The sequence below is a fragment of the Phoxinus phoxinus genome (assembly GCF_949152265.1).
Source record: "Phoxinus phoxinus genome assembly, chromosome: 2".
Classification (NCBI taxonomy): domain Eukaryota; kingdom Metazoa; phylum Chordata; class Actinopteri; order Cypriniformes; family Leuciscidae; genus Phoxinus; species Phoxinus phoxinus.
In genome coordinates, this window is record NC_136877.1 from 13,689,507 (window position 1) to 13,714,657 (window position 25,151).

The following is a 25,151-nucleotide window of genomic DNA, read 5'->3' on the forward strand; positions in this document are numbered from 1 at the left end:
AATAAAAAAGACGGAACACACGGTTACAAGAAGGAAATCGACGTGCATTGCATATTCAATGCAGGTCTGTCTAAATGCAAACAAGAGCCGGATCTGAAAGATTATATTCTGCTGATAACATATTCGTAAAGACATTGTTTAGCTGAGAATTTCCTGACACTGTGCTCATTAAAATGCATCAAGACGTTCAAGCACTACATGACTGAAACCATGAGAGGCTGCATGTTACGGCCACACAAAGACCGCAGGAGAGCTGCTTTATGTGACCCCCCAGTCCATCTTTAAAGATTAGACCAGAGACAGAGCAGAAGCATCAGTCCATGGATTCATGCAAAGGACAATTCACATCACAAAGACTAAATGCAGGAAAGCCAAGAATTTAAATTCTGCAACTCATAATGGCAGCTGAAGACGACATGATGCTCTGTCTTGCCTTAGAGAAGAAATTAGAAGGAATCTGAAAAAACACACACACACACGCACACACACATCAATGGTGCAAATGAGGAAAAGATGAAATGAAATGTGGGTAAAATCTGCACAAATTGTGGATGACATGGATTGTAATATTAATTAGACCAGCAATCAGTTTGACAAAAATGACAAAAGCTTTTAAACCTCTGTTTGAAAACAGTTCAATTTGCCAATAATTTATGTAATTTGTTAAAAATAATGCTGTTATAGCTGTGCGCTTTTCACAAATACGGTATGGACAAGGGCCAGAACAAACAGTTAGTACAAAAATATGCTTTACCATCAGAAAAACATCAGGAAGAGAAAAACAAAATATTTGAGCTGTTCATTTTGTTTATATGACGTTTGCAATTTTTCCAACCCTGTTACCAAAGTTTAAGACATACAGTTTAACACCCCGGTTTGTGTGATTGTCAGTTATTTGCCAATAAATCTTAGTTTGTTCATTTATTTCCCATAGCATTTAGATTTATAAGATCTGTATTTCCATGATATATGTTTTTCATTAAAAACGTATATGCAAAATGTGTGACAGTTAACTTTACAGTTAATATGTCTTTACAACAATTATTTGAATATACATTTAACACGTCAAAAATCATGGCTTTGTTGTATAATTTTAGATTAGGTTTATTTTATGTGAGATAATAATTTGTTAAGTTATTAGTAAATATTCTAATAGTAAACAAATAAAAAATGGGACACCACTGTACAACATTCATTACAAGTTCCATTTCTAATATTAATAATAAAAAATAATAAAAAAATAAAAACGGTACTGCATATTGAAACTGAATCCGGTATTGATTAACTGACACATTCTAATAGCAACAAACACATGACAAAGATTCTAGTATGTGATAATGTATTTTAAATAATGTCAAAATGTTATTAATTTAAACACTTATCACTCATTGTGAGACAGCAGTACGCTCGCAGAGAGACTCCGTCCACACGCTCTCCTGACTGATTTGTGATAGATTTGTCACGTCGGGTGTGAACAGACAACAGTGTAAGCTAATCAAATCAACAGATGAGTAGTGAGGTCGCAGCAAATCGTACCCTGGATCTTTCCTCCAGTTTGGTCATCATGACAATATTTGCACTCCGCTGCTCCCAGATCATACGCCAAAAATCGCCGAAGGTCTCCGGCAGCGCGCCTTGTGTGGCAATGTAGGCGTTCTGTTTGCGGTAACCATCAATGTAGTTTGAGTTGATGTAATCGCTCCCTGGAATACCTGCGGAAACAACACAACATACAGAACACACTGAGAACAAGACGACTACGGAACACTGTGAGCTGTGTTTTTAGCACATGCTAAAGCATTCAATTCAATTTTGAGATGTTGCTCTATTTTGCTTCCATAACATGTCTTCTTTTTGGCTAGTGGGGAAAAAACATACAAAATACATATTTAAGTGTTCATCTATTTGCGTCTGTATATTTCAATTACAATGCATATCTTTAAAGTCTGTGCTCATTTACAGCACTTACATAGACCAAACTTTACAGTTTCATACCTATCTATATTTTGAAGGTTTTTACAGAGGTGTTTGTTCATATAACATTCACCTGATTTTATGAAAAATTGTAATCCTAAAAAAAAAAAAAAACATTGTGAAAATGTGTTTTTCTCTCTGTTGACAGTGTTTTGAGGTCGCCTCGAAACAGAGATGTCACATCTCAATGTGTTTTCCTCTTTATAATAAATGTAAAATTTGAAACATGTTTTCTGATTTATGGAGTGATAAAAAGAGATATGCAAAAGCCCTTCTGTAAAACAACTGTGCCTCTAATATGTTAACCAAATCAAACAAATCATTTTGAACCTGGCTTTCAGATTTCTGTTCTAGAAATGTATGCAACTTAGTGCATATTCAAGTAGATACTGTCTTGTCTTGTTTGCATATATTAGCATAACATTTTCAGAAAACTTGTAATACAAAACAACTGTTTTCATGTACTGGGATTAATCAACTGGGTAAGTATAATGATCTTTAGTTATAATTCATATATGTTCACCTGTAAAAAAAAACAAAACAAAAAACACGCTCTAGATTGACTTTCATTTACAGACTTTCAGCATGTTGACTTTTTGTTCAACAAATGTTTAGTTATCAAAAAAAAAAAAAAAAAAGTTTATAAACATAACAGTTTTTCAATATGATAATGTTGCCCATATTAGAATGACAGACCAGTGAGATTGTCAAACTTCAGATGGGAAGTTTCTGCATAATGGCCACAAATCTTCATCTAATATATGCTGTGTGATTTCTGATGAGCAGACCTTCATTCTCCATTAGAAAAAACAAAAACCAGTGGAATAAACTGAATCTAAGTGAAGAAGTGTGAGAAATCTGGAGAAAACAGAGCAAGGCTTGATTTCTGCTGTTAAAGGGCTGACAGCGTGTCAATGCTGCAGCTCCAGCTCAGCTCACACATGCAATAGAGAGATAAAACTCATCCCAGCGTTCTCTCGTCCGCCCGACGCCTCCTCTCACTCGCTGTCCCTCCCTCTCTCTGTCTGTCTGTCTCTCTTCCATGTGAATTATTTCACTAAGAATTAATAAATAAATTAAAACTCCATGTTTTTCATTTTCTCGTTCATTCTGTGACTGACAGGATAGAAAGACAATTAATCCTGCATTTCCTTCCCTCTTTTGGAGACAAAAGAGGCCAAAATGACACATAGATATAAAAAAATAGTAATGAACAGTGTGTGTGTGTGTGTGTTTGACCAGATGTGTACTTGACACGTTATGACTCTGTTCCAAAATCTAGTGAGCTGCCAACATTTTAAGGCTTCATAGAAAGGACAACATGAACCAATAATCTATATTTTGTCTTGTTGTTGAGTAAAAATAAATAAATAAATATCTGAACATAATTAAAACAAGAAGCAAACTGTTTTTCTTAACACATTCAGTGTTGTTTTCACTAATAAAACTTTTAAAAACTTTCAGAAATTGAAAGCATAAATAGAATAAAATTAAAATGTTACAATATATATATATATATATATATTAAATAATATTCAATATTACAATATATGTATAATTAAAACAATATATATATATATATATATATATATATATACACACACATGTGTGTGTGTGTGTGAAACGACAAAAGCACATACAATTACAAATAATACTAATTACTACACGTAAAATATTAATAAGTACTGAAATGTTAAGCAAATGATAGATATTAAAATCCAAATATTAATAAATATAATAATAGAATATAAAGAATACTAAAACAACTCGGAAAATAACAAAAAATATTGGTACCGAAAGTGATTTCTTGCAGATTATTGCGAATGTCAAACTCCATTGGAATCAACTGTGCATTGAGTCAATGATGTTCCATTAGCATTAGGATGCTTCCTTACACTATAGCTCCCTACACAGGCAGTAAACGTCAAGGGAATTCACTAGGTTTAAGAACACAGCCACTATTTCTCCACTGTGTGTCTCAGATTGTCTTGTTTCTTGTCTCAGACTGAATGTGAGCAGGCCGGTGGAGAAGCCGCTCCATCAGTGTTTGTGGTGTGTGAATGAAGCGGGTATAGGTTTGATGAGGATTTTCTGCAGCAGTTCATCACTCTATTTAATTTCTCATTGTGAAACACAAAGCAGGCGCGTTTATCAGGCCTGGACACGGCAGATGGGCATTTACTTGTTTCATTGTTCGCTGGTTGAATTTGTTATTTGACAGTTTGGAGGGAAATTAGATGTTTTATTTTTGTTGAGTTGAAAATGTTCAATATGAATGTGTAATGTTGCTATATCAGTATTTTTGCCTGTTTTTTAATGGTAGGAACATCCTAAACACAAGATTCATTTACATGAGAAACAACAGCATAACATATCAAGACTTGTGTTATACTGTATATATCTTGAATTAAGTTTATTTTTCTTCATTTCTTGTTTTAAGCATAAATCTGATTAAATTATGTGTGTTTAGACATATAATTTGTAAATTAATTAATTAATCGATTTGTAAATTTTTAGACATTTGTCATAACTATTATACTTTTATTAATTTAATGAATTGTTCTGAAATGACACTATGATCAAACACTAATGAGAAGAGAAGATCGTACCATCGATGGCGGAGAGCAGGACCCTGGAGTGATCGTAGGCGATGACGTTAGCGTATCTGTTCTTTGGTTTATTCACCTCCAGGTTTGAATGCTCCCATGTGAACTGCTGACCAGGATCAATTGACTAAGGAAAAGTGAGGAAAACAGATTCATTAATGAGCACACATTAACCACCAGAGCTAAACAAAGTCACACAGATGTGTTTCATTTGCACCCTGCATATGTTAGCCGTTGGCTCAGACACAACATACTCTAAGCACATCATGGCCAAAAATATCCATCTAAAATAGAGATGCGTCCTGACCCGTGCGGGTATGATCAGCATTCAGTGTCTGTAAAAATAGAGCGGTGACTGTAACGCGTCATATAACGAGAACGTTCAGAAATAAACGCTGGTGATGGGCGGGGAAACATGGGGAAAAGCTTTATCACAAACTTATATCCTAGTATATATATAAATGTGCAATGAATTACTGACACTGTCATTGCAGATGACATCAGTGCACATATGAATGAATGAATGAATGAATGAACGAATGAATGAATGAATGAAAGAATGAATGAACGAATGCATGCATGCATGAATGAATTAAACAAATGAACAATCCATTGAGTAGCAAATGGACAAAATTTGACAGAAATGAACATATTAATACACAAATGAATGCATGCATTAATCCATATATTTATTTGAATGAAATAATTATAAATAATTAACGAAAATGGTTATGACAAATGTCTAGGAAATTTACACATTAATAATTTAACAGATTAATGAATAAATGGACATATAAAGTTAAACAGATGAATGGAGTAACTTTGGAAAAAATGATGCACAAATGAATGAATGCATGAAAGCATATAATACACATATGAGTAAATCATTAAAGTGATGAATATATGAGTAAATAACTAATTTTTTATATTTATTTTATTTAATCATTTATTTTTAATACATTTATAGGCAAATCAATTAAATACAAATGATTGGATACAATTAACTGACACAATTTTTACAAAAAGAATGAATGAATGAATAAATGCATGAATTAATGCATGAATGAATGAATGAATGAATGAATGAATGAATGAATGAAAGAACATAAAATTGGACAAATGAATGAACACATTAATAAGGACAGGGAAATGAATTAATTGTCGAAAAACATAATGGATGAAATGAAATGACAAAAATATAGGAATGAACAAAGGACATAATGAATGAATGAATGAACACACAGTTTACACAATGCAGTCCATCTCCACATATGACTCTTCCTGCAGTGATGCTCCTCTATACATTTCGTCAGGAAGTCACACGATTGAAGGTTTCAGCACTAAGCATTAAAAACAGGTGTCGGCATGAAAGCGCTGGAGAACGCGGGATGAGCCTGCAAGTGAAAGAGCTTTTGTGCACAATATGACCTCAGCGTCAGTCTTATGTGCAGTTTGCAATTTTTTCCCATTTACTTTAATAATGAAATTATTCAGTCTCCGCAGTGTCTTTTGAAAATGAAAAGATGATACGCATCTGCCTGCGAGCCAGCTCTCCGCGTTGACAAATTTCAAATTACAGTTTTCAGAGGAGCGTTGAATGAATGAAAATTGGTCCCGTAAGCGTAGAGGGGAAAGTAATGTCTTCATGCCTTGAATAGATTTTAAAGGATCACACAGAGATGTGCTCCCTTTCAAACGGCGCTTTTGTCCACTGATGTGCCCTTTCAAACGAGAGCCGACGACTGCAAACAAATCGCAGCCCCACTTGGACAAATTACACTCCAAAATAGCAAAACGATAAACGCTCTGAGATTGTCAATAGCCAAGACAGATATTCCACATTTGCAGTCTGAGTTTGGCTGTTGAGAGAAGAGGAGAACGCTGCTGTTTTCGCAGTAAAGTGCTTGCGCTTGTTTGTGTAACAACCGGGGCCCAATATGAAGAAACGTAAATTGACAGTGGTGCTATTTTTCTACCATGGCGAGTCGCCGCGCTGCACCATAAAACGTCACTAAAGATGACAAATCTCCAGTTAAGCCGCGTCATTCTGCCCAAATCTTTTGAAACATTGCTTGTGAACTCGCCCGCTTCATTGTGCTGCTGAAATTACTTTCCGTGCCCATGCAAAACCACCCCAGAATGACAATCCCGTGTGTTTTAGCTCAGCTCTGGCAGTCGTCTTGGCGGAGCTCCACGTCTGACCTCATGCTCAGTAACCGCAGACTGAGGGGCCTGAAGAAAGTGACGAAACCTTGCTCTCACGGCCCCGCTCCACTCAAATAGCAACCCGTCGGAAAACAAAACAGAGCATAATGTTGCGATCTCAACGACACGTCTCTCCCAAACTACAGTAGATAACAAGATTACACCGTGAAACATCATGACCTTTTCCTACGCTGGCGTGTTAAATGACAGCTGATAAGTGGCGGGAGATACGGACAGGAAATGTTTCATTGTGGTTGGCGGGGAGCTGTGAGCGTGACCGATACAATCGATATCGACTGCGAGCGTCGAACGTTCATCGGGTCAAAACCAAATAGGGATGGTGTGCTTGCCAGGGAGTTTATTATCAAATCAGTGCGAGTAACATTGATAGCGATGCTTGGCCTTAAAACTACCAGCAATAATGTTGAAAAACATTCGATTTGTTGTTTTAAAGCCGTTTAACATTTCAAATAATCTTAAATAAATATGGAATTCAAAAGAAAAAAAGATTTGAAAACTGCAAAATCATGCCCAAGAACATGACCATCTGTTTTTGTTCATGTAGTTGCTTCTGTCATGTATGTATGAAGAGTCAAACAAGCCATTATTCATTCTGGCACTCTAACACACTTACATTCTCTTTTCACACACATATATTCTACTCTCACACACTTACATTCTCCTTTCACATATATTTTTGCTTTCACACACTTACATTCTCCTTTCATGGTACATATAATATTGCCCTAATAGTCACATACTTTAATGCACGCATTCATACATTTTGCTTTTATGCAAATGTATTCAAATACATTTCATATTATAAATAATAAATGTATGTAAGAAGAAAATGTATGTCTGAAGAAATATGTGTACGTAAGAAAAGAAAGTATGCATGTGTGAGAGAGAGAATAGTGGAAACGAAAGGCAGGTGAGGCGCGATCACGTTCAGCTTTGGTGCATTTTTGCGCGGCCAAATTGGTGCATTTTTTTCAATAAAATACAGGTTTGTGTATGTTTTATTTCATCTATAAAATCGTTGCTTTGCTGTAAATAATTTAATTGAATGCAAAGCAGACTACAGGGATGCGATGTCATTCAACTAAACGCATCTGTCCTTTTAGATGATGGAAACTTGCATAAAATGTATGATTTATTGCTAAAGATACTGAATATAATTACTTTGGATATTGAAATATGTTCTTAGAACTGTGCACTGATTGTTCATGGGCAGGTTATGGAAGCAGCCACAGCATCTTGTGGCTATGAGTGAACTGCAGGGTGGCGATCTGAAATTAGCAGTTCCGCCGCCGAACGCAAGCACATTTCCAGCACGTGCATAATTTTTACTTCTACAATATTTGTTAAATGAGTTTAAATGTAGGCAATATGGATTTTTTTTATAAAATAAGCTGTATTAAGAACGAAATAACAAAGAACGGAAATAAAGGAGGTTATGATAAATCAGTGGTTGTTTGGATTATTTTACAAAGCTTTAGATCAGTGATTCCCAACCGTGAGTACTTGTGTGGGTTCCAGGCGGTATGCGAAAATATTTAGATTTTGCTTGGGTTTGTGCAGGGCTGTGGCATAGGCGTAATAGGCTTGCTAGGTGCTGTCAGTCGCTCCAGCTTCACCCCCAACCTGGCGTGTTAATCGCTGCAATTGTGTCTTTTTACAATGTGATTTTGCAGCATTGAGTATTGTAGCCAATAACAGGCATTATTGTTGAAAATAATGGCCAATCAGAGGTGTTTAAGTTACCAGTTGGTTGTGAGGCTCAATATCCCTCAAAACACTGAATACGTTTCTGTTTAGAGCCAGATTAAGTCCTATGTGCTCACAAATCCTCTCATTATAACAAAGCGATTAGACACATTGTAATTTAAAGATTTATTGTGTACTTTAGTCAGATTCGTTGATTAAAATGGGAGTTTTTGCAAGTGTGCCAACCGTCAGCTTCAGTGATTGCTTGTTATTTGCTCGCTTTCTATGTAATTCATTCGTAATCTATGTAAAATCTATTATTTTTCACTAAACTTCGTTACTTTTCCTACTTCAGTACAAAAGTGCTGAACTTTGACAACAGATTTTTAAATCTAGTGATTTTATAATGTCTAATTATAAATTCAAAAGCAAAACAGGTTGTGGAGTGCAACTTACTAATTTGAGCCAATAAGTGATCCTCTGCTGCCATCTACTGGTTATAGTTATATTTTTTGTGTCTTTTTTATTTTTAAATAAAAGTGTTTTCCATCAAATGTTGGATTTCCTACATCTTAAAACTTTCAGTTTTACAAATGGGGACAATCTCTGAAGGATACATGAATAATGTGTTTTGTCATCATATTCAAAATAACATTTGAAGAGCTGGAATGTCCAATTACAAACACTATGTTTCTTATTCAAATGTTCCCATTATCTTCAAGTCTGAATTGCAATCAATAAAACTAGCAAATTAGATAAATTGTGATAACTGCATTAAACTATAGGTTTAAGTGCCGATGAAGGAGTACTTGAGTCTTATTGATGGAGTTGTGGGGGGTACTTGAAGCTAAAAAAAGGTTGGGAACCACTGGTTTAGACGATTTAATCTGTAAGGACTAAATAAGTTATACTGTATCATAGAAAATAAATAATTACATCAACCCTTTAAGCTGGGTTAAATAAACAACCCAATTTGCTTGGTAAAATTTGCCCAACCTGTGTTCTGTCCTATATTTACCCAGCCCTTGGGCTAAAAACAACCCAAATATGTATGTGAAAGGATAATTTGTGTGTGTAAGAGTAGAAATATATACACGTGAAAGGAAAAAGTGTGTGAGAGAGTAGAAATATATGTGAAAGGAGAATTTAAGTGTGTGTGAGTAGAGATACATGCATGTGAAAGGAGAATGTATGGTTGTGAGAGTGCCAGAATGAATTATGGCTTGTACGGCCCCCTATATATAAAATGACAAATGATGAGAAAGGTCATGTAAATTAGTTGAGAATAAAATAAGGAGAAGTTATTGAAACTTATGGAATTATTTAATTTTTTTATCATTTTAATATATTACCCCTCCTACACTCTTAAAAATAAAGTTTTTTGTTTATTTGGCATTTCATGAAGAACCTTTAACATCCATGTAACCTTTCAATTGCTCAAAAGGTTCTTAAAAATGGGAAAGGTGCTTTACTTATTAGAATTGTTCATTGAAAGGTTCTTCGGGGAACCAAAAATGGTTCTTCTATCTATATCAACACTGCAAAAAAAAAAAAAAAAAACTTTTATGAAACTTTATTTTTAATAGTGTAGCTTCTGTGAAAAAAATACGTTTGACAACTTTGCCAATACAGCAGAAAATACCGGAAATATTGCCTTTGACAACGGGGGGGCCTTGGAGTAAAAGGGGTTGAGAACAAAAAGGCTTTTTTCCCCTGCAGAAAGTAACAAAACAGCTGATGATTACCTCATATTCCTGTGAAAACTTCAGGTTGTCGTTTGCTTTCAGGCGCTCAATATGATCAGCCAGCTCCATGACCGGAATGGGAGGGTGACTGGCCATCCCTACGGACAGGAGACAAACAAAGAGTCCTGATGTAAGCGCTAGCGAATCTGAGCATACACTGAGAGATGAGCATTATAGGAGATGGAGAATGTGAGGTTTTTATTTGGCCTGTATGATTGGACGAAGCAGCCACATGCTTGAAGAAAATGGACACAAAAGCCGCACAGAGCATTCCTAATGAAGAGAAGAATGTTATTCGTCCGCAAGCTTTAACATGGTGGAAAGATGGAATAGAGGAGAACGTTAGGGGCTGGATATTAAAGTCTGAGCCGGCCATGAGTCTAAAGAATGCGACATATCAAACCCCGCCTCCTGCGCTGGAGTGAGGCAAAGCGGTGTGAGTCGATGAACGCATAAATAAATGAGACAATCAAGAGAGCAATCGGAGAAAATGAACAGACACAGTGGCATATGTAGAAACAAGAACGACTAACTTGACAAATGGAGGTTACTGGGGTAAACCGATGTGGCTGAACCTGCAAAGGAAAAGGGTACGGGGATAAATCATACTAGCTGACGTTAAAACAAGCAAATGTGATGATCGATCACTACCGGAACTAAAAAAAGGCAGTAGAAACACAGTCTGAAATGACAATAGACAGTTTGGAACAACGCTTCAACTTTATATTTAAGTTTGTTAGTAAAAACAAATTCACGCATGCCAACGGCTAACATAGGACAAGCATGCGGAAATGAGGATAACAAGTTTGGAAGGGAAACCAAGAAAAAGAAAAAAACAAAAACAAATGTCAAAACAAACAAACAAATGTAACAAGGAGAAAGAAGATGGCGTGCACGTTTATCATGCGCGTGTTTGCTTGTTCTCTTCAGTAACGAAGGCGCATGTCTGTGAGAGAAAGAGCTTGTGTTTGCACTGCAGAGGATGCTTTTGAATAGTCGAGGAGCAGAAGCTGCTCTCTGATAACCGGTTTGCATAACAACAGCCTGCGTGCCACAGAAAAAGAGTCCGTACGCTTGGACGTGGCACTGCGGTTCTTTCATCTCTGGGCTGATAGAAGAGGGCATTAGCTAATGGAAGCAGCAGGAGAGAGCTGCCATCCACCGCCTCTCAAGACCCATTACCAGCCTCGGTGACAATGAAACTGCCATTCGGAGAAACGCGTCGGAGCGACATCAAGCACCCTCAAGATGAAAATTGAGATGGGGGGAGGGTTGGGTGACCGCACGACGGCATCAAGGGTTTGAAGAGAGGAGGGCTAATGCAGAGGCCGTTCTCACTGAAGAGAGGGATCTTCAACTGTCGAGAGCCTACGTTCCCCTGCCTGAAGGGAAAATGGAGGATGCAAAGCTTCTCTAAGAGGCTGTTTGCGAAAGAGGGGCATGAGTCCACTAATAAAGAGCTGCGGAGAGGATTGAGTGCATGGAACATCGCTCTTGAAACCATGTTGCAATGCAAACCCGACACGTGAATACAGTACGAGTCCTGCCATGTTTGTGTTGTAGATGAATATCTAACCTAACACAGGCTGCGGAGCATGGATGGGAATCAAGTTAAAGATTTGGATCCTCAACAACTTTTTTTCTGCCACTTGATGAATGGTTCAAGAAGAAAACTGAGCTTGAACCAGCTTGAGGTGGCTGACTAGTCTCCCAGACTACCCTGATGATGAGCACAAAACCACTGAATCACAGAACCTGAAATCAGACCAGCTAAACACAGGCTTTTAAGCGGTTTTGCTTCTACCAGGTTTTTCATCAGGATCAACAGTCGTGTTGACCTCGCAACACTTCCCACATTCCTCATTCATGCTTGTGTGCTTCCAAACACAATGGGAAGCCTACATGTGTATGCATTGATTCCCCCAAAAACTGTATAATAACCAATGGCACTTTTAAGGGTTTTGGTTATCAACAAATGTCAATCCTCGGAATAAACTCACTAGCTATGTTTACATGCACCCACATAATCCATTTATAATTGGATTGAGGAAATCCAATTGAGGGAAATTAGTAAACATACCTTGTGAGCTGTTATGAATTGTGTGTTGTGGGGGAAGTGAGTTTTTGGGGTTGGCTGGTTGGCCTCCCAAACCTCTCTAAAACCATCAAAACAGACCAGTAGTGTGAAAAGTGTTGGAAGCAAGCTAACACCAGCAAATGCTGGTCTAAGCTGTTTTTTATTAGAAAGGTGAACTGTTTCCCTCCAGTCCATCTGTCTTGCACTTGCAGCCCAGGTGTTTCTGACAGACAGACAGATGGACTCCGGTTCAGTGTGTTTAGAGCTAGTCTCGCTGGCACCAGGTTCTCCTCTGAGAAACTAATGGAGCAACTGTTGTCACCGCCGTTCTGCCCCTCAGAAAATAAATCTATAGGTCTTCACGGCTGGCCGCTCTAGAACCGAGTGTACTTCACCTTGTTCAGCAAGGTCAGAAGGGAGCAGCGCTTCACCGCTCGACAATTTCCAGATTCCTCTACACCTCGTTCACACTCCGCTGACTTCAAGCACAATGGCCTGCCTACATGTGTGTGTGTGTGTGTGTGTGTGTGTTTGTGTGTGTGTGTGTGTGTGTGTGTGTGTATATGTGTGTCTTGATTCACCAATGGAATATACAATCACCAACAGAGGTTGTATTGAATATATATCGCCATGGTCTTCTTACGCTGGCTTCGGTTAGCGACAGGCTTTGCTCTTCAGGTAAACTCACTGAGCTGCTATGAATGTGTTGCTAGGAGTACTTGGGTCAGCGGGAAAAGCTGCAATTCCTGAGTCCAGAGGGATTTCCTGCCCTTTTGTCTGTCCTAAAGCCACCTGTCCTGTGTGTTTGTGAGCACTCCGGATGGTTCCTCAAGAGGTCTGCTCTCTATTTTCAGCTCCATATGGCTAACAGACCTTCGCATTACATCTTAAATATGCTAAGAAAAACAACCTTTCTACTCTGTTTGTGTCCAAGGACTCATTTAAGACTGTGTTTCTGAATGACACAGAGCCGCCTACAAGCTGACCGAGACGGTATCTCTGCTCCCAAAACCAATGAGCTGCCTTGTTGTCTACATAGGTAGAATCTATAATTGATCCACTTGAGTCACTGATTTGACATATTCCTCATAGGCAGCACCACACAATTTGATGTTATCTTGCTGAAAAGCTAGCAAAGATATATACAGAAATATCGGGTAAAACAGACCTTGTAATCTCCCTTATGGATGACATGTTTCTGAGCATGTCGCAATGGATTTTGTAAAGGCAAAATGCAATGCTGCCATACAATTTTAGTGAGGTGTTGCTCCAAGCATTTTGAGCAGCCTTCAAGTCTGGAGTGCACCAATGACATCATCCAAAAGTCTGTCTAAGTAGGCAGCTCACTGGGTTTTGGAACAGAGCTAGTGTGTTCTAGACCAGTGGTTCCCAAATTTGATCATGGAGTTCCCAAAAAATGCACATTTTGTTAGTCTCACTAATCAAACATATCTGATTCAACTCATCAGCTTGTTAGTTATTATAGACACCCAATCCTGAAATAAGATCAGATAACGGAGGCATCCGGAATTGAGGGTACCAGGGTTGGGATGCACTGCTCTAGACTATCACGCTCCTCATGATTCAAGATATTATACTTCACTTTTTATATTATACTTCACTTCATGGAAAAATAGCAGGAATCAAAACATTTTGTTGAAACTTCTTAGGGCAATATAGTTGAGGATTTGTGTTTAGTTTGTGTTTGTGTAAAGCAGCTCTTACCAGGAGTCTGAAAGTTCAGACGGCGTAGCTCTACGGGGTCGGTGGGGTGATGGGAAGGCATTTCTTTACCACTGGGCAGACTGCCTTTCCTGGCCTCTGACTCGGCCCGTTTCCTGAAAGAACAAAAAACAAAAACATAATATACTTAAAGACAAAATTTACTTTGCTTGGACTATCAGAGCATCACTGCAAGTGGTCAAGCAAACACGTTTGTGATCGAAATTGAAATGAGTGTTCAGTGCCCTCTGTGCCATAACCACTGCATGAGTCTCAGGTACAGTTCTTCTAATGCTCTCACCTGTCTGGTTGACTGCTCCAGTGAAAGCAGCAGAAAGGGAGAACAGAGGTTAGTATACAAGACAAACACAGATCTCCTCATCAGTTCTACTGATATTCAGAGGGGGTTTTGCATTGTTCATTTTCATCTGATACGTTGTGTTAAGACATAGATCCACTGTGCAACTGAACCTAACTAAGTGGTGTGAGAAAAAATGTCTTGATCTCACAAAGTCTTGTTTCTCAATTAATTGTGTGTTTTTGAAGTGTGCCAACAGAACTTTGGGTCACGAAGGAACCATTCGAAATACGTTGAGAAGCCCTGACCTATCTGATGAGCAAAACTAATGATAAAACTAATAATGAATACTGTTCAAAAGGTTGGGGTCTGTAAGATTTTTAATGTAGCATCATGACTCCAGTCTTCATTGTCAAATGATCCTTTAGAAATCATTCCAATGTGCTGATTTGCTGCTCAAGAAACATTTCTTCTTATTATCAATGTTGAAAACAGCTGTGCTGCTTTTTTTAAAACCGTGATACTTTTATAAATATTCATTAATACATGGAATGGATTAAAATAACAGCATTTATTTAAAATATAAATTTTTGTAATGTTTTCACTGTCTCTTTTAAACATATTAATGTTCTTTCTGAATAAAAGTATTAGTTTATTGGTAATATAATATAATATAACTAAAAAATGTTGTTCCTTTTCCAAGCCTGGCTGAAAAATCAGTTAATACCCTGATATTTACAGGTTTGTACTTCACTTTGTACATGTCTTGACAGCAGGAATTGCTCATGTGAAACTGTTTGTTCGGATTGAATTGGTGCATCATGGGCAGCGAGTGTGTTGTGTTGTTGACATTGTAATATTACACTATGAGATGTGTGCATGAGCCCGTGACATTGATTCTGTGATTAACAAATAAATCTGCCATCAGAAGACATCAAATAACCCTGGATATATGAAGGACCTCATCACAATAGATGTTCAACTCAATGCCTGACTGTAATTTTCAGCAGATGATCAGATCAGTCTATATTCAAATGAGGGCCACAGATTATTGAAGATACGTACTATGCATAACTGCATAAACACACATACACACACAATGGCTTAAAGTCAACAATCCAAATTACTTTCTTAACCCAAGTTTCAGCTCTTATTGAGAACAATTCATCAGTAAATGTTATTCCAACGATCAGCTTGTATTCATAATCTTTCACCCTAATAGCTCTACAATTGAGTCCTTTGGTTAATGTTAACCAACAGCCACCATACTTTCTTTTTTTTTTCACTGTTTCACTGAGAATACTGAAATACTGTACATCACATTTGAAGTCAGATAATGTGCAAAGGTTATTGAGAGTGTGCGTTTCTCCACGGTTTCTACCTCTTGTACAGCAAGATGGCGATGACAATACAGATGATGAAGATGACGGCCAGCACGGGCCCCACGACCCAGATCAGACCCTCCTCTTCATCGATTATGGGCTGTGGGTCGATATCTGCAAACACCACCGGATCAGAGTAGGGACTTGCCGCGTACAACATCTGAAAGAAAACCCAAAAAACGACAGTGTCATCTGAATCGCTTGATCAAGAAACCCTGAATTCACACTTTCACACCAAATACTCTGTTTAATGAAACCCATTGTTGTTGTTTTTTATGTCAAATACCACATAAAACAATCGTTTCGTGTCTCTTGGCTTGTAAAAAGAGTTGAAATATTATTTAAAGTAACGCATACAATGGGCATCTATAGTACGAGAGTAGCAGAGGGTTTCAAAGTAGGGCTGTAAACGATTAATTGCGATTAATCGAATCCAAAATAAAAGTTTGTTTACATAATATATGTGTGTGTATTGTGTATAATTATTTTGTATATATAAATACACACACATGCATGCATGTATATATTTGAGAAATATTTGCATGTATATACTGCATATATATTTTTATATGATTTATATTATATATAAATAGAACTATTTTATATATAAATAACACATTTGTCTTAGATATATACAATACATGCATGGGTTGTGTATATAATATATTGTAAAAATATATTGAACATTTAGAGAACATTCAGAAATAAAATTTTCATAACTTAAAGGGATAGTTTAAGTAGTTTAGTTAAGTAGAACATTTGCTGTTAATTTAATCGCCCTCAGGCCATCCAAGATGATGATGTATTTTTGAATCTCAAAGTGACGGCACCATTATGACTTCCATTATAAGAATCACCAAGGACCACTGTTTCAGCTAAAAAAACCTTCTTTACTGTTCTACTGAAGAAAAAAATGTCATCTACATCTTAGATGGCTGAGGACGAGTAAATGAACAGCACATTTTCATTTGTGTGTGAACTATCCCTTTAATGGGAATGTTAGCAAAACCTTCTTGGAACATTTTTGTTAGCTTGGAAAGTGCCATTATTCAACTGTGTAAAATTCAGAAGCAGAAATTTGAAGCTTGTAGTTTTGTTAAAGCACTTGAACATGAATTATTCAGTAGAACAAAAGAGTTTGTAATTTGATCTGTAAAGTGCCTAAATCATTCCTTTAAGGAGAAACTGCTTTTCTTTATGTGAATGAATGAATTATTCTCACATTAGTTTCACATAAACCATACATATAACAGTAAGTACGTATGGATGCGTTTCTGCTATGTTTCTTTAAAGCAGGTTCCTTGCAATCAATGGCAACATATTGTTATTCAAGTACACAGTCAAACAGCCTGGATGTGCTGGAAACAATTAACGGAAACAATTAAACGGAACTATATAAATACGATTATATAAAAACACTGTCAGAGGTCTCAAATCCTGTTATGACTCTGATTAATGCAAAATTCATCAGTGTGTGTTGCGATGTGTTCAGTGATGTGAGTTACGAACTACATTCAGTGATTAGCATCTAATTTACTCTCAAATCATCAGCACAAGCAGATAAACAGAGACATTAGACGCAACACACTCACGCACACACAAATGCTTCTCAGGCATTATATTCACAAATAGTATGAGACATATACTGCCAAACAGTTCATAAGTTTAAAATTATTAAAATGTTTTAATTATTTTGAAAGAATTCTCTTCTGCTCACCAAGGCTGAATTTATTTAATCAAATATACAGTAAAAACAGTAATATTGTGAAATATTAAGTAACTGTTTTCCATGTTAATACTGTATTTTGTAAAATGTAAATGTATTCCTGTGATGCAAAGTTGAATTTTTTGCATCATTACTCCAGTCTTCAGTGTCACAAGACCTTTCAGAAATCATTCTGATTTGCGGCTCAAGGGACATTTCTTATTATTATCAATGTTAATGACATTTGTGCTAGTTAATATTTTTGTGGAAACCGTGATACTTGTCAGGATTCTTTGATGAGTAGAAACAGGATTTTTTTTAAATAGAAACTTTAGTAAAAATACAAAATGTCTTTACTGTCACTTTTGATCAATTCAAAGCATCCTTGCTGAATAAAAGTGTTCATTTCTTTTCATTGTTACCAGCTGTGCATAACTGCTTCATCCAATTTATACATGAGATTGACAAAGAAACATGGAGGAAAGTGAAAACACAGAGCGGGACGTGTCGCATATGAGCGATATGAGGTTTGGTCACTGCATCTAGCTCTAATGTCTGAGTTTTTGTCTTCCCAGTGCACAGTGAATGCAGTCTCACTGCTTTCACAGAGCTAATCATTCCTCAGTCTGTCTGTCTGTCTGTATGTGTGTGTGTGTGTGTGTGTGTCTGTCTCTCTGCAGTGCAGTTGATAAGACTCTGCTGCTATTAAAGAGAAGGCGTTTATCTCACAGTCCCGCCGCTGACAGCTCTTCAGGGCTTTCCCAGTGAGATACAGACAGACAGCTCTTATTCCCAGCAGGCTGTGTGCTGATAGAGTTCAGCCTGGTGTTCTCGCTCTGACCGCATCATGTGACTCTGACACCAATGTCAGCGATCGTTTGGACAAAAGACAAAGGAGATTTGGCCCCAGGCATAAAACAATTTTATTCATCAGTATTTTTGATAAATATTTATATATCCTTAAAACAGGATATATTTAGTTGAGAATAAAAATGTGAACGATAATAAGCCTGGTGTTAATAAGCTTAAGCATAAATACAGTTGAGTTTAGTGTGGTTTATGCTTAGAAAAATTTGATGTATTCACAGTGTTATAACTGCATCTTGTTTTAAGGATATTATCATATTGATAACACTTTACAATAAGGTTCCAACAGTTACAATTAGTTAATGCATTAACTAACATTAATAAACAATACATATTTCACAGTATGCACCTCTGTTAACGTTAATAAAACACAACTTTTATTAGCTAAGATTAATAAATGCTTTAGAACAATTTTTATCGTAAGTTCACGTTAACCAATATAGTTATAATGTTAACAAATGAAACCTTGAAGAATATCATACAATGAAGAATATAACTGCATACTTATAAGTTTATTTTTATAATATATTCTCCTTTACAAAGTAATTTCCCCTAACTTGCAAAAATCATAAGGTGTGCAATCGCTTTAATGCTTTGTTAAAATAATAATAATAATTTATTTATTAATTTTTTACCATAAGAGCAATAGAAAGTGGAGGATGAGACTCACGTTGTCTGAGATCTCCAGCACAGCCAGCACGAAGAACACATACTCCTGTCCATTCAGCAGCTGTTTGTTCTCGAAGTCTCCGTACGTCTTGGCATCACCCAGCGTGAACTCCGTCGGCAACTCGTGGAAATATGCGGCGATGTACGGCTTTAGCTCCAGCTGCCTGCGGAACCGAAGAGCGAGACTCGTTCGGTTGATTTCTCGCAACAACTATAAAAGAAACAGAGACAAATGCTTGATCAGTTCAGCACACAATCACAAACATTTTAATCAGTGCTGAATTTAGTCTGATTGTGAACAGACCAGTGTTATTTTAGTAGTATTTATATTCAATATTGTATCATTTTCATTAGCTTTTATTTTCATATGTTCCATGTTGGTTTTAATTTTAGCTATTTTTTGATGTTCTTTTGTCAGTATTATTAGTTTTTGCAGTAACACTTTACATGAAAACTTTGTGTAACACATTATAAAGGTATAGGTTTAGGGTCAGGTTTATGGATAGAGTATACAGTTTAAACAGTATAAAAAAGCATTATGTCTATGCAATAGCCCCATAAAACATGAAAACCCAACATGTGTGTGCGTGCATGTACGTGTATTTATCCGCAGGCATTTGCTGTGAGATGGAGGGCCGCTTTGATAAAGCTTTCTATCAATCCTGTTCAAGCTGTCAAAACTGCTTCAGTTCTTCTGCCCTTGAGCCACTTTGAACAGGCTACTTCAAATATTGACAGTAAAATAAATTGAGTGTGTGTGTGTGTACACTAGAGAGAACTGGAGGGACTTTTTTTGTTAAATATACAAATATATATATATATATATATATATATATATATATATATATATATATATATACACACACACAACAACAAATCCATGTCATTCTTTTGTTTGATGATGCTGGTCGCAATGCTAACGGTGTGTTTTCTTTATTAACAGAACTATCAGCTTCATCGCAACCAGTTTTGCTGAACCGCCTCAGGCCAGCTGGTGGGGGGGGGGGGGGGGGGGGGGGGGTTCCAGCCGTCAGCAAATCAGAAAGGAGATCCCTGCATGGTGCCGTGCCTTCCCGAGCTGCAGCTTAGCGTACGTGCCGCGGTTGGCAGTTCGACTGGCACAATTCTGGGGAAAAAACTTGCCGTCTTTCGCCTCGCCACATAAAAGCCTTTTAAATATTTACTATGGCTAAAAATAATATTGTTCGGCTCTATCTCTCGCCCACTCGTCCTGCCCTTCAGAGGAGAATGTCTTTTGTTCCCATCTCCATTAGCGGGCAGAAACAGATTTGCATATGAAGGGAGCTGGTAGAACTGCGAGGTCTTGCTGCTTTCTTTTCAAATCAACTGCTTGTAGTTGTATTGGGACTGATGTCCTTACATGGGCCGCTGCCATGATCAATAATGTTTGTAAAGTGGGCCTAATTTATCGATGCAGTGACTCCAGTGTTGATGTGTAATGTGTCTGTTACCTCTTCCAGATTCATCTCATCCGGATTGTCCCAGAGTTTGATGAATTTTCCGGGCCGTTGTTTCTTCAGCGGCACCACCACGATGTAGTATCCCCTACAGAGAGAGCAAGAAAGAGTCTATGAGCGTCTCAGCGGTCGAGATTCGGCCGCCAGCAAAGGCGTTAGGACATCTATCAAGATTAGCGCCGATCAATCTGGACTTTCCAATCCACTTCGGATGACACTGGATTAACGACATGTTTGACGAAAGAGAGAAACCCTCGGTAAACACATCAATAATCTGCCAACTTCCTCTCACTTTAGTCTGGTTTCACTCCGAGGCTGGTGCTTCAGACACACTAATGAGGGTCTCTCTGGTAGAGATGATGGCTGCTTTACTGAAAAAAAACACATTTTACTCACTCTTATTTTGTTCCAAACCTGTATGACTTATTTCTCCCAAGAAACTCAAACAGAGATATTTTGAATAAAGCGATTTGGGGGAACTTTCACCCACATCTAAGGTGAACACCCAACCTAAAAATTGTGAAATACCATCTAAATCTTACCATGTCATGTCAACAAAGCCAGCTATTTATTATCATGTTAAATATTGTGCCTTTATCACCAACAGCCCCAGATACCATACTTTTGCATATTTTTCCGTTATTGAAAACTGAAAATCATTAAGATATTTGTCCCAAAATATGGTAAATGATTTTATCGATTCTCATTTGCTACATAAATCTAAGGGTGTATTCACACCTGCCTTGTTTGGTTCGATTGAATCGAACTCTAGTTCGTTTTCCCCCTTGGTGCGGACCTTTTGGGCAGGTGTGAATACAGCAATCGAACTCGGGTGCGGACCAAACAATCGAACCGAGACCCAGCTGAAGAGGTGGTCTCGGTACGGTTCCAAACGAACTCTGGTACGGTTCGTTTACGATGTGAACATGAACCGACCCAATATCGGCCCAATATCAATATCGACCCAATATTGTTCATTCAAGTGCGAAAGAGAATTCCATTCCGGCGCGCTGTCTGGCCACACGATACTGTTCGTTGCGCGTCATTCTGCCCGTCGTGTGTGCATCATTGGCAGTGTTGTGCATGAACGTGTTCACTGAACGCGTTCATATTTTCGCTGAACGAATCACTTTTAATACAATGAACGTGAACGAGAGATTTTTCGAGAGAACTCATCTGATTTTTTGTACATAGCATAGCCTATTTGTTAGGATTTTAGTATCATAATGATTAGGCTAATAAATGCATGCACAATTATCCGTGAACTTGATTTGAACAAATGCCTTTCAACTTGTGAGTGCAAAATTCAGAATTAAATTAATGTGCAGAAATTTGTACAAATAGAGAGTAGGATATGTAGGCCTACTATACTGTTGTAGCCATTTAAAAAAGCGCGTTTCATATTTGTTAAAATATTATAATGTTTTTTTTTTTTTTCATTTATGTTGATTTATGAAAAGTGAACAGCACGACCGAGATAGGACGCGCAATATGAGACATGAAGCGGGTCAGACATGATTTTGACCGTTGAAGTTGAAGTTGTTATAGAAAGCCTTTCTTTAAAGTGAATTTCGTTTTGTATAAATTGTATCTTAATTTTAATACATTTTTCATCAACCAATTGCCTGTATTTAATGAATAGGCCGACAAAACAAATATAACGGAGGGAGGCGCCCGCGCGCTCCCTTGCATTGCACGTGAACTAGAGCACATCCTAACTTAACGAATCTCAGTGTATGCCTCACACAGACATGACAAATACATCAAATACACAAAGCTTGAAATGTCTTTAAACGAAATAATTCAAAACGAAAAACGAAAAAGGCTACTCTCTGATTATGTAATCCATTATTAGGCTTAGCCTATTTATGTGCATTTCTCTCTAAGCGCGTTCTCACGGAGATGGCGATCGTCAACTTCATCTTTGCAGCCGAGTCGACACTTTTAGAGAAAACACTTGTTTATTAATAAAAATCAATACACGCGTCACCGGATTTACAGATGCACGCACACATATTATTTCGAAATAACGAGACAGTAAAAGAACAAATATTGCAGTAGCCTACGAAATATCTCCAAATTTATTTTTAATTTATTTTTATATTTTTTATATCTCCGAGCCTTTTTTTTGTTGCACTTCCTGATTTCCCTACTTGAGAATCCTTGTCCAATGAATGGACGACCTTAGCACACGTGTGGTTTTGTTTACACATTTTGGTTCACTTGCAAAAAGAGCAGTGTGAAAGCGAACCGTACCAAACAAAAAAACTAAAAAAATTATTTGGTCCGGACCAAAGCAAGTGAACTATCGGACTTTCCTGGTGTGAATACACCCTAAAACATTTTTAAAAACAATAAATATTAGATCAAATTAGCACAGACTCAACTTTGCATTTCTGTCTGCGATCGCATCAAGGTTCAGTCCTACGCTGGATCGCCAGTCTCTCGTAAACACGCGTATGACAGCTAGTGGAAGTTAGTTTCACAGTTATAGTTTTAAATATGGATATTTTTCTTACACAAACACAGGTGTAACACAAGCTTCAGAAGGCCTTTATTAACCCCACGGAGCCGTGTGGAGCACTTTTATGATGGATAGATACTAGGATTTATTATGGACTTCAAAACAGAAACAGCCATTCACTTCCATTATAAAGCTGGGAGGAGCCAGGATGTTTTTTAATATAACTCGGATTATATTCGTCTGAAAGAAGAATGTCCTACACCTAGAATGACTTGAGGGTGAGTAAATCATGGGCTAATTTTAATTTTTGGGTGAACTATCCATAAGACACTGAATGCGATCAGCCTAATAATAGAATTTGGTGGAAACAGGAGTCGAGGTGCGCATTTAATTCTGCAGGGGTTTTATGTTTTTTGGAAACAATCCAGGTAAGTACCTGGGCATCCCTTTCAGACAGCTTCCTCTTGTGTCGACAGTTACTCCTGGATGTGGTTCATCCTACGTAGAGGTATGCTGACATTACCTGGGATACCATAGCTCTAAATTTTGAACTCTGATACGTCTCCCGTTGTGTTGTGTGGATTGCAATATTTGATGTACCGCTGTACTTTTGCTCTGCTAATTCAACCTTCACACTCTGCTATTACTGATGGAATGTAAAATCAGTGATGGCCGGCAATCATATTTAGGCGTGAAACCTCAAACACTATATTGGACAGTGTTTCAGTTTTATTGTCCAACCCCAGAAAAACGTATCGGCTGATGCCAATAATAAAAAAAAAGCCAAATATCAGTTGATATTTATTGGCCTTGGCAAAATTTCAGTCAACCACAAGTTCAAGAAGAATGCAAAAGCACACTTAAGAAAAAAAAGGTTTTGTTACTTATAACTTCAGAAGACATGGATTACAAAGAATGAGAAGTATATACTAGTTAATGATTATCATATATCATATTATCATTTTCGTTTAAAGTACTAAAATAACTAAAACTATATAAACTAAAAAAAACTAAAAACTAAAACTTTAAAAAACGATATAGACATAAAAATACTACAAATTAAACAAAAATAAAATGAGAATCTACAAATAAAATATAATTCACTCTAGTGGTAAATTGTGTTTTTTGTGCTAACAAAGAACTGACATGGATTACTTTTATGATGTCTTTACTACATTTCTGTACCTTGAAAGTGGTAGTTGCATGGCCTGTCAATGGAAGGAAAGATTCATTCACAGCTCTCAGATTTCATTAAAATATCTTCATTTGTGTTCCGATTTGTGTAACGAACGTCTACAGGTTTGGAACGACATGAGGGTGAGTAATTAATTACATACTTTTCATTTTTGGGGGATATAACCACTTAAGCAGACAGTCTACAAATACTCTATTAAGAGTATTTGACATGTAGTTGCAAATATACTTCTAGTTAGAAGAATGTCTAAAGTGGACCATTAAAATAAAGTGTTATACATGTTAAAAATATATATACCGTGAGGCTAATAAAAATTACAAAAACAAACAAATAAAAATAACTACAACTTTAACTAAAATGATGAGAATTTCCAAATTCAATCTAATACAAAATATTAACAAAAACTATAATGGTATATCGATAGTACAAAAATAACACTGTAACACACATTACAAGCTACTACATGCACATATATAAATATTTTGCACATTGGAGTTCCTTAGATTTGGATTTTAAGACTTTATGTCCCCATTAGAAGTTTTCCAAGGTCTCCTAGTTGAGAACGACTGTTTTAGACCTCATAGATCATAATATAAACATAATTACTGTAAAATAATGTTCATTTTTATTATGCGTTATGCTTAAACACATCTGTTCATTTCTGAAAACATGAACAAAGTAGGTTTTTTTCCTGCGATTTCTACTAGCTCTAGCTCTGTAAGAGAGGAATCTCAAAATCATATTTTTTTTACAGCAGAATGCTGCCAGAGGAAATTTCAGGTTAATATCTGCTCCCAAACCAGAGATATTCCATCCCAAAGTCTTATAAAAAAAAAAAAAAGAAGGCAATATTCAATCTAAATTGTTCTGCATGCACACTATACTTATTTAGGTACCCACTAAAAACATTAGTCTAAAACTTGAACCCTTCCCATTATAAACTGACAGTTTAAACAGCAAAAATGTGCAAAATATTTGTATATGTACATGTACCTTGTAATATTAATTAGAGATCAGTTCTTGTTCAATGATCTCAGACCATCCTAGCTCGAGATAT

The 25,151-nt window shown here is 36.9% G+C and overlaps 1 protein-coding gene across 9 annotated transcripts in view; it reads right to left on the reverse strand.

Annotated features, from left to right (window-relative positions):
* The window catches only part of LOC306991567 (receptor-type tyrosine-protein phosphatase delta), a 158,912-nt gene that overhangs the window by 18,092 nt on the left and 115,669 nt on the right, over positions 1–25,151 (reverse strand). For 3 of the 9 annotated variants that reach the window (XM_079599540.1, XM_079599539.1, XM_079599546.1), the window contains 9 exons: positions 20,430–20,523; positions 18,959–19,168; positions 15,716–15,876; positions 14,338–14,352; positions 14,040–14,152; positions 10,771–10,812; positions 10,238–10,335; positions 4,584–4,707; positions 1,537–1,712 (listed from right to left, as the gene is read on the reverse strand). In XM_079599540.1, coding sequence (XP_079455666.1) covers positions 1,537–1,712; positions 4,584–4,707; positions 10,238–10,335; positions 10,771–10,812; positions 14,040–14,152; positions 14,338–14,352; positions 15,716–15,876; positions 18,959–19,168; positions 20,430–20,523 — 1,033 coding nt within the window. The remainder of the gene's footprint in view (positions 1–1,536; positions 1,713–4,583; positions 4,708–10,237; positions 10,336–10,770; positions 10,813–14,039; positions 14,153–14,337; positions 14,353–15,715; positions 15,877–18,958; positions 19,169–20,429; positions 20,524–25,151) is intronic. The other 6 variants (XM_079599542.1, XM_079599541.1, XM_079599545.1 and 3 more) reach the window with 4 other exon arrangements.